Here is an 8,054-nt window from a genome sequence, read left to right as displayed (position 1 = left end):
GAGTTGGTGTAGCCTTTCCATACAGTGAGCATTACCCACACTCACTTTCTGGGAGAGCCCTTTCCATAATTTTAAGAAATCCCCTAGGATCGCTTCTTGGTCTCCTGGCGAAGATCAGTTATCCTCAGGCTAGAATTTACAAGGTCCTTGGTTCTTAAGACCTTGGGTCCCTACCGAATTGACGCTCGGAACATTTGCTTGTTTCCAAACTGGGGGACATGCATTTTTTCACTGCTTGGGGTTCCCTTCACCTCCCCAAATGTCCTCTTTTCTGCTTACAAAACCTTGGGTTTAGGCTTATCACCTCCTCTACGAAGCCTCCCCGGCTTCTCCGCCCAGAACAGCCAGCACTGCCCCCAGCTTGGGCCTCCCCATTCTCCCAGCCACCAGGAAAAGACGTGGGGTCCGTGTGTTAGGACCTGTCCTACCTGTTTCCTAGTCCTGTTTCTGGACCCAAAGTAATTGCTTATTTGGCATTTGTGAAACAAATCAAGAAGAGGAAAAGTTCCATGTATTAAACTGTCTAGCCGGATGTTTATTTGTTACACTCTTTCCTTTGCACAATTCCATCTCTTTTCGCTTTTATTTCTTTATTCTTTTTTTTTTTTTATTACAAAGGTACAAGGAATTTGAGAAACATTAAAACAATCATTCAAACTGTTTCAGGCACGGTTTCATATTAAAAGCATAGATTGATTTCTGACTTCCTGTTTCCTCTATGACCCACTGGACTTTTGTTCCAGGAAGCACAATTATTGTAGAGCTAAGATGGACACCAGCCGAACTTTATCTCCAAGTACTGTCCTCACCCTCGGAAAGTTCCTGAGTCAACAGAAAGGGGGCTCCCGGGGTCCGCAGTAAGGAGAGTGTCTGAGTGCAGGACATGTCCAGTGCTGGGCATGTTCTGCTCCATCAGCTCAAGAACATAAAAATGTAGTTTTTAAAAAAAGGTGGTTTTAAAAAATATCTGATAAAAATTACCTATCCCTCTCCCTTGCTGTGAAATAATTTAAATAATTTAGTCTAGATGTTAAAAAAAAAAAAAAAAAAAAAAAGAGAGAAAACAAGTTTGTTCAAAGCTGCCTGTGTCCTCTTTTTGGGTGGGTGGTCTGGGTCCCTCGGGGGTGGGAAGAGTTTGGGAAGGGATGGCACCTGGCAGTCATGTTCAGAAGCTCCCTGAACACCCCCCCACACACACACATGCCCCCACCAGCTTGGCAGCCAATGACCTCGGACATAAGGTTTCACTTCTCTGAGGCTAGGTCGTCCCTTCTGGACATGGGGATTATAATATTCGCCTGACCTGTGTTCCAGTAGTATGTGCCAGTGAGTGGACAAGGGGCTGTGTAAACTGTGAAGTGGCCACACATGAAGGGCACATGGTAACTCTATCCTGGGACTCTACTTTTCTGACCATGCCTGGGACTTGGCTTTTGCTCTGCGGCACAGTAAGGCAAGCTTGGCTGTTGCTTTGGCTGGGAGTGAGTCTCAGTGACTGAGGAAATAGAGAACAAGACAAGGAATGTGGAACTCTGGTGTGTGCTGACAGGGGACCTCAGCTGTAGCTAGCAGGTGGTCGGGGGCAGATGGGACTACAGTTAGAGCGCTGATTCCCAGGCTCCAGTCTGGCACTCGCTAGTCTCACTTACTGCAAATAGGTACTGACGGACTAATGGGGGCAGGTCTCCACCCTTGACGAGTTGCAGAACCACCTGGGCAGCTTATACAGAGGGCCAGGCCTCAAGTCAGCTTCCGTGGGTCCAGGGTGAGGCCTGAGCATCTGTATTTCCTGAGAGCTCCCAAGGGGATTCTAATGTACAGTGCTGCCTATCAGGCTAGGTAGCTCCTGCTGTCCCCATCTGAGCTCGAGTCACCCGGTGTGACGGTGAAAACTTATTGTCCATTCCTCTTGGATAAGGAGGAATGGATTTTACTTTTCATCTTCCCCAGTCTGACTTGGCTGCTGGACACAGATTCACAAAGGAGGAATGCAGAAAACTTTGGGGGCAGAAGGGAACCTCAGGGTCACCTGGTCCTTCTTTCTCACCTGGTGTATTCATCCCTCTTTGGAAGCTCTCGTGGGTGGATGGCCACAGGGCTCTGCTGGTACTCAGTGTTGGGGACCCACTACTTCCTGGGGAGCGGGGGCTCTTTTGCCTACATTCTCCTGCAGGAGGCGCTGTGTAGTCAGCAGTCAAGGACACAGCTCCAAGGTCTGCATCCCCACGTCTGGGCCAGTATCTACTCACATCCAGCTGATTCAGGCTGGAAAGGAAGGTTTCAACTGCCTGTCTGTGTTCTAGAATTGGGCTAAATCGTGACTCATTTCCCTGACCTTAAACTTGACCCCTTTGTCAGTGTGAGTTTCTGCAGCAAATTCAGGTCATTGCCCCACACATGGTTTTCCTCAGGTCAAGGTCTCTGGTGACAGATCCTGTGAAGAGGCGCTCATTCCAGGGTCCCCCTTCTCCAGTTGGAGAAAAAGAGAAAGAAGGACTTTGCAAGAGGTCAGTAAGTCAGTAAAGGCCCAGTTGAGGCCAGACCCGACATATTCCTGCCCTGGGGACCAGAAACAGCAGAAAGATAGACCCAGGAGGCCAGGAGACCAGGGAGCTCAGCTCAGGCTCACCTGCCTCTCTCTCAGCTTGATTGAGTTGGGCCAGGTCACTGGTTTTCAAACTTCTAAAACTTTGTTTTTGAGTAGCAGAATTACATATGACAAGGAAACAGAAGGGGCTGTCTGTTGGAATGGGGTGAGTGGACACTGCCCTCCTGCCTCAGCCTCCCCCGTGCTACAGACCACAGCGTGAAGATCAGGGCAGCCTGGCCTCCCAGCTTCTGCCGGCTCTAACTGCCTACAGCGTTCCTTCCCCTCGGGAGCTTACAGCTCCGTGTGGACCTCAGAAACAGACTTCAACAGAAGACGTCATCTAAGAACAGTCAAGGCAGACGCCACTGCTGCAAGACAAATTAGGAAACGGCACCACGTCCCACTGGAATCTCCTTCAGTGACTGAGAAGTTTTGTTTTCTGGTAAAAAATATAGAAATAGTGGTTGTTCTTGGGGGACTTGTGGTTTGGTTCTGGACCTCCCCACAGAGCCAAGTGGCATCCCTGAGGGCGGGGATGGCAGAGGCCTCTGCTCAGAACTACTCGGAGCCCATCCGCAAGTTTTTGATCTCCAGTTCCAACTGTTTGGCTTGGACTTCCCGCTGGGTCACCAGCTCCCGGAGCCTTCGGATCTCCTCCTGTTGCCGATAGAACATCTGCAGCAGCTGGGGAAGCAGAGGGCAGAGGGCAAGATCACCTGCGTGGTCTGGGCAGGTCCCCAGCAGAAAAGCCAAAACACTACCCCCTTTAGACTCAGAAAGGTAGATGTGATGACATGAGTGAAGGGTAACTGTCGCCTGGATCTTATACAAAAATCTTGTTCAGTTACCCAACAAATTAAAAAGGGCTGGGATGTTTCAGACATATTTTGCTTTCCTGGATCTCTAAGGGATGGACCAAAGGATATCTGGCCCCGAAATATGAAGATTGGTGTTTCACCATCGCTAACTGTGTGACCTTGGGCATTTACCTATCCTCTCTGAGCTTCAGTTTCCTCCTCGGGGAACTGGGGGGTTAGAAAACTAACCTCATCATTTGTTGCTGCTGTAGAGAACAGCTATTAGATGTTGGGTGTCGGCTAAGGGCCTTCATTATCCCCCTGAATCCTCATGACATCGCTGTGAGGGGGCAGTGCTGGTAGCCTCCCCCTGGACATGTGGAAACTGAAGCTTAGAGACTTTCAACCCCTGGCTCCAAGGCCACGACCAGAGCCCTCCGTGGGACACCTGCCCTTACACTTTTAGTTCCTCCACACTGACTTCACGCTGCCGAGGGAATGTGCTCACCCAGCCCCGCCCCAGGACCTGGTGCACAGTCCCTACTGTAACAGGTGTTGCCTCCAAAAGCCCAGAAAACCCCAGAAGGTCAGCCCTGGAAGGGACTTTAGTGCTCAGCAGGTCAGGCTGGTGCACTTCACAGAGCAGCTGGTGCTCAGGTCCACTGGGGGAGCCAACGGTGAGCTCGGCCTCGCCCCTCACTCCCTCCTTCCTTCTGGGCCCTTCCGCTGACTCCCTCCCCCGGCAGACCCGCTTCATACCTCATTCTCTGTCTTTGGTGGGGGGCATTCGAAAATGTCAAAGCCGTTTGTGAGCCAAGACTTCTTCTCCTCGGGCCTGTGTTCTGCAGCCCACCGCGGTGCCTTCCCCTCCAGCTGGGGGAAGGGCCTCTGGCCATCTTCGGCAGACCGCTTCGCCGGTTGGTCCAAGAGCAGGGGTGAGGTACGGGCCATGGAGGTGGGGGGGGGTTTCTCTGGAGGTTGTGGCTGGGGGCTCAGCAGCTGGGAGCCAGGCCTCAGGGACACCAGGATTGGCTCTGGGAGGGGAGAAGCAAAGGGCTGTAAGAGGACTGGGTAGCCACACATGGGCATGGGACGCTGACACAGGCAGACATAGACACGCAGGGACATGCGACAGGCGCATTTGTGCCCAGCCACCAGCAGATGGGCACAAATCCATGGATGGATGGGACGACCGGATATGGATACCCGTGTGTGACTAAGCGAAGGCTGGTTTGTGGGAACAGCGCAGTTTGGGCTGCGCCCCCCCCCGAAGCACCAGGAGCTCCTCAAGCGAAGCCTGTCCTGGCTCTATCAAGACTGTCCACCACGTCGCACTCTGCCAGCACCAAGTTCATTAGTCCTCCCATCAGTCCTGGGAAGCAGGACAGGTGGGCCTCAGGCACATGGAGGAGGAAAACAGGCCCGCGCAGGAGCAGGCCCTGTCTAGGGGCTATAAGAACTGGGCCTTGGCACTGGCCTCTGAGCCCCCAGCCCAGGCTCTTCCAGGACACCAGGGGGCTCCCTTCACCTGGGGTGGAGAAAGTGCCGGAACAGGGAGCTGCTGGGCGTGGAGGGAGAGCCCTCCTCCCGCTGGGCTGGCCCTCACGCTGACAGGAGGGGGACAGAGAGGCAGGCCAGGCTGAGTGGGCCTGGGTGGGGGCTGCTGCCTAGAGGAGACAAATAACTGCAGCCACAGAGCCAGGAGGCGGGCTGGGGAGTCTGGCTGAGGCTGCTCAGTGGCCCTGCGGTGTCCTGTGTGATGTTCTCCCTGGGGAGACGCCTGGAGCTGGAGGGAGTCTTCTGAGCCACTTGGTCAAGCCCCTGCCTTCCTGGTCATGTGTGTGACTGTCCAGGGCCCCTCCTCTGAGGGCACAGGAAAACCAAAATACAGGCCCTTCTGCTGTCGGTGACGTGGGGCCACGGGGACTCGGCTTTCCCACCGCAGGCCGGTCCCCGCTCCTCACCTCTGTTCATCCCGCTGAGCCACTCCCGGGCAGTCAGCGAGGGCTGGGCCCCCGCTGTGGGCGGGTAGATGTCCTCTTGGTAGGATTCCGACTGCAGGAGAAGTCCAGGTGAGGCGCAGGGCGGGCGGTAGAAGGGTGGACTGCTGGTCAGGAGGAAGCCGGGAGCCCGGGACCCACCACTCCCGCTGACTGGAGGAAACCCAGGCCCAGGGAGCGAGGGACTTGCCCAAAGCACACAGCAGCTCAGGAGCTGAGGCGGGGGACCCAGGGCTCCTGGCCTCAGTGGTATGTCACTCAGACATGCGAAGGGCCTTCCCCTGCGGGAGCGGCGCTCAGCTGCCCCCTGCTGCCAAGGCACGAGCTGGAGGGGCTGGGCCCTGACAACCCTGGGTCTGTCTTCTCCGGGAGGGTCCCCCACTTCCCTCCCAGAGGGTCCCGCCACGCTTACCCGCCGGGGTACAATCATGGATATGGGCTCGATGAGGCTTTTGGTTGTGATCAGCTTGTAGAAGCGGAAGATCTCGCAGGAGGACACGTCGAGACCTCTCTTTGGCATGGCACCTGGGGACAGAGGCCAGGAAGGGCTAAGAGGTTCTGCTGGTCACAGGGACCAGCAGGAGGGGAAGGCCAGGCTGCCCAGCTGGGCATGGAGGGAGACTGCCCTCCTCCTGCTGCCTCCCCTCAGCAAAGAGCTCACGAGCAAATGCCCTGCACTGGAGAATGGGGTTGGGACCGCTGGACTCTGCCTCTGCCTTCAGGGGTCCCCCCACCGCGTCAGTGAACTCTCAAGGGCAGCTCTGCTCAGCCTCGCGGACGCTGCCGGCCCCAGGACCGCGGGCACCCAAAGCTCCCAGCGTGGCTACTCCAGCTTGCCCTCGATCAGCCTCAGCGTGCGTGTCCCCTAGACCTCGCTCTTCATCCACCTGTGTTTTCATGTTTAAAGTGAGCTTTTTTCTTTTTTCAGTACCGGGAGTCGACCCCGGGGGTGCTCTACCACTGAGCCGCATCCCAGCCCTCTTTAGTTTTCATTTTGAGCAGGATCTGACTGAGTTGCCCACACTGGCCTCCAACTTGCCATCCTCCTGCCTCGGCCTCTTGAGTAGCTGGGATTGGAGTCATGTGCTCCCACGTCCAGCTAACGTGGCTTTCTTCTGGATAAAAAGTTGGATCTTCTTAAATCCCTAGAGAAAGGGGGAGGGAGCTTGCTCCCTGGAGGTTCCCATTTCAATATCTGGGTCCTCTAAGACCTCAGACACTGAAATTCAATCTCCACTGTGAGGAGTTAAGAGCTGGGAACTCAATCCGACTGCCGCGTGGGGAGACGGGGGTGATCAGGATTGGAGAAGGGCATCAGGGAAGGGTCCTGGTGATTGAATCCCAGGGGTTTCTGAGACCAAAGCGACACACATGCATGTCCCTGACTCATCCTGTGCTGCCCGGTGCTGCCCTGGGGCTGGGCCAGGGCGAAGAGCATCGCCAGATGCAGCCCCTCGACCTTGGACCTTGAGAACCCCGTCAAAACGCACCTCATCTGTTGTAAGTATTGTGTTACTGGCAACGGCCCCCAGGTCAGGGCCGCCGAGCCTGCCCTCCCGCCGCTGCTCCAGCCGCCACCACCCCAGCGGCTCTGGCCCCACTCACCAATGCCCTTCTGCGGGTTGTAGGAGCGGTACTCCGTCAGGTAGTTCAGGTGAGGCTTCTCGGCGCTCACCTCATAGTAGCGGATGTTGCCGTCTCCCTGGGGGCCGAGGAGGTGACACTCAGCCCACAGCCGGGCAGCCGGGCCGCTTTCAGAGTGAGCACCAGGGAGCTGGGCCCCTCGCCAAGGCAGGAAGGAGGGCGTCCTCCAACCATGACCCAAAGCCCCACTCAGTCCTCCAAGGCCAGGCAAAGCTCTGGGGAGATGGGCCTGAATCCCACGTCCACCCTAGTGCCACACACGGGGTCAGACCAGCGAGCCCTCAGAGACACCCTGGGGGCCTCAGCCCTGGGGGACCTTTCTGGTTGTCATATGGCTTGGAGGTGAGGGGAGTCCCGATCCTGGCACTGGTAGAAGAGGCCCGAGATACCCAACGGGGGACAGGCCTACCCAGTGGAGACCTGTTCTGCCAAACTTCAGAGCGCCCTGCTGAGAAACCCCTGGACCCAGAGTTGGGGAGGGACAAGCGCGGGGTGTCCGGTAAAGCTCTGGCCCCAGGGTTTCCTAGGGTACCAAGGAAGGTGGCAGAGGGTGCCCTCCCTCGGGGAAGGGTAGCCAGTCGCTATTGCCTGTCCCTGCCCTGCACCCCCAAGGACCTAGGTGGGCACCAGGGGGACTAAGTCTGGACATCTCTGCCTTCTGCCTCAGGGGTCCAGGTGGCCACTCCCTCCTGTGCCAGGCTGACCTTCCCCACCACGTAGAGCATGTTGGTGTCCACGTCATAGAAGGGAAACAGCACGCCTGAGGAGCCGTCCAGGTCCTCCTCTGTGAGAGGCACGGAGAGGTTATCCTGCAAGGGAAGGGAGACCAGGAAGGTCCTCGAGTCCCGTGGGGGGCTGGGCGGTGCTCTGAGCTTAGGATCTTTTGGATGATGCTCTGTGTGTGCACATGTGTATGTGAAAGAGAGAATACTGACTTTGTGTGTACGTTTTGGGGTAAGAAGTCCCTGGTTATTCAGGTCAAATTTGTGGGCTACTCTCAGGTGGATACAACATTTTAAAGCA

The 8,054-nt window shown here is 56.0% G+C and overlaps 1 protein-coding gene across 2 annotated transcripts in view; it reads right to left on the bottom strand.

The window, feature by feature from the left end:
* Positions 1 to 555: 555 nt before the first annotated feature.
* The window catches only part of Coro2a (coronin 2A), a 57,251-nt gene continuing 49,752 nt past the window's right edge, over positions 556 to 8,054 (bottom strand). For both annotated transcript variants that reach the window (XM_047524917.1, XM_047524918.1), the window contains exons 7-12: positions 7,736 to 7,840; positions 6,993 to 7,089; positions 5,800 to 5,912; positions 5,352 to 5,442; positions 4,147 to 4,421; positions 556 to 3,274 (exon numbers count right to left, since the gene is read on the bottom strand). In XM_047524917.1, coding sequence (XP_047380873.1) covers positions 3,149 to 3,274; positions 4,147 to 4,421; positions 5,352 to 5,442; positions 5,800 to 5,912; positions 6,993 to 7,089; positions 7,736 to 7,840 — 807 coding nt within the window. In that variant the 3' untranslated portion in view covers positions 556 to 3,148. The remainder of the gene's footprint in view (positions 3,275 to 4,146; positions 4,422 to 5,351; positions 5,443 to 5,799; positions 5,913 to 6,992; positions 7,090 to 7,735; positions 7,841 to 8,054) is intronic.

This window comes from Sciurus carolinensis, chromosome 14 (genome assembly GCF_902686445.1).
Source record: "Sciurus carolinensis chromosome 14, mSciCar1.2, whole genome shotgun sequence".
Taxonomy (NCBI): Eukaryota; Metazoa; Chordata; class Mammalia; order Rodentia; family Sciuridae; genus Sciurus; species Sciurus carolinensis.
The sequence above is the reverse complement of the archived record's forward strand: the minus strand, read 5'-3'. Positions and strand labels throughout refer to the sequence as shown.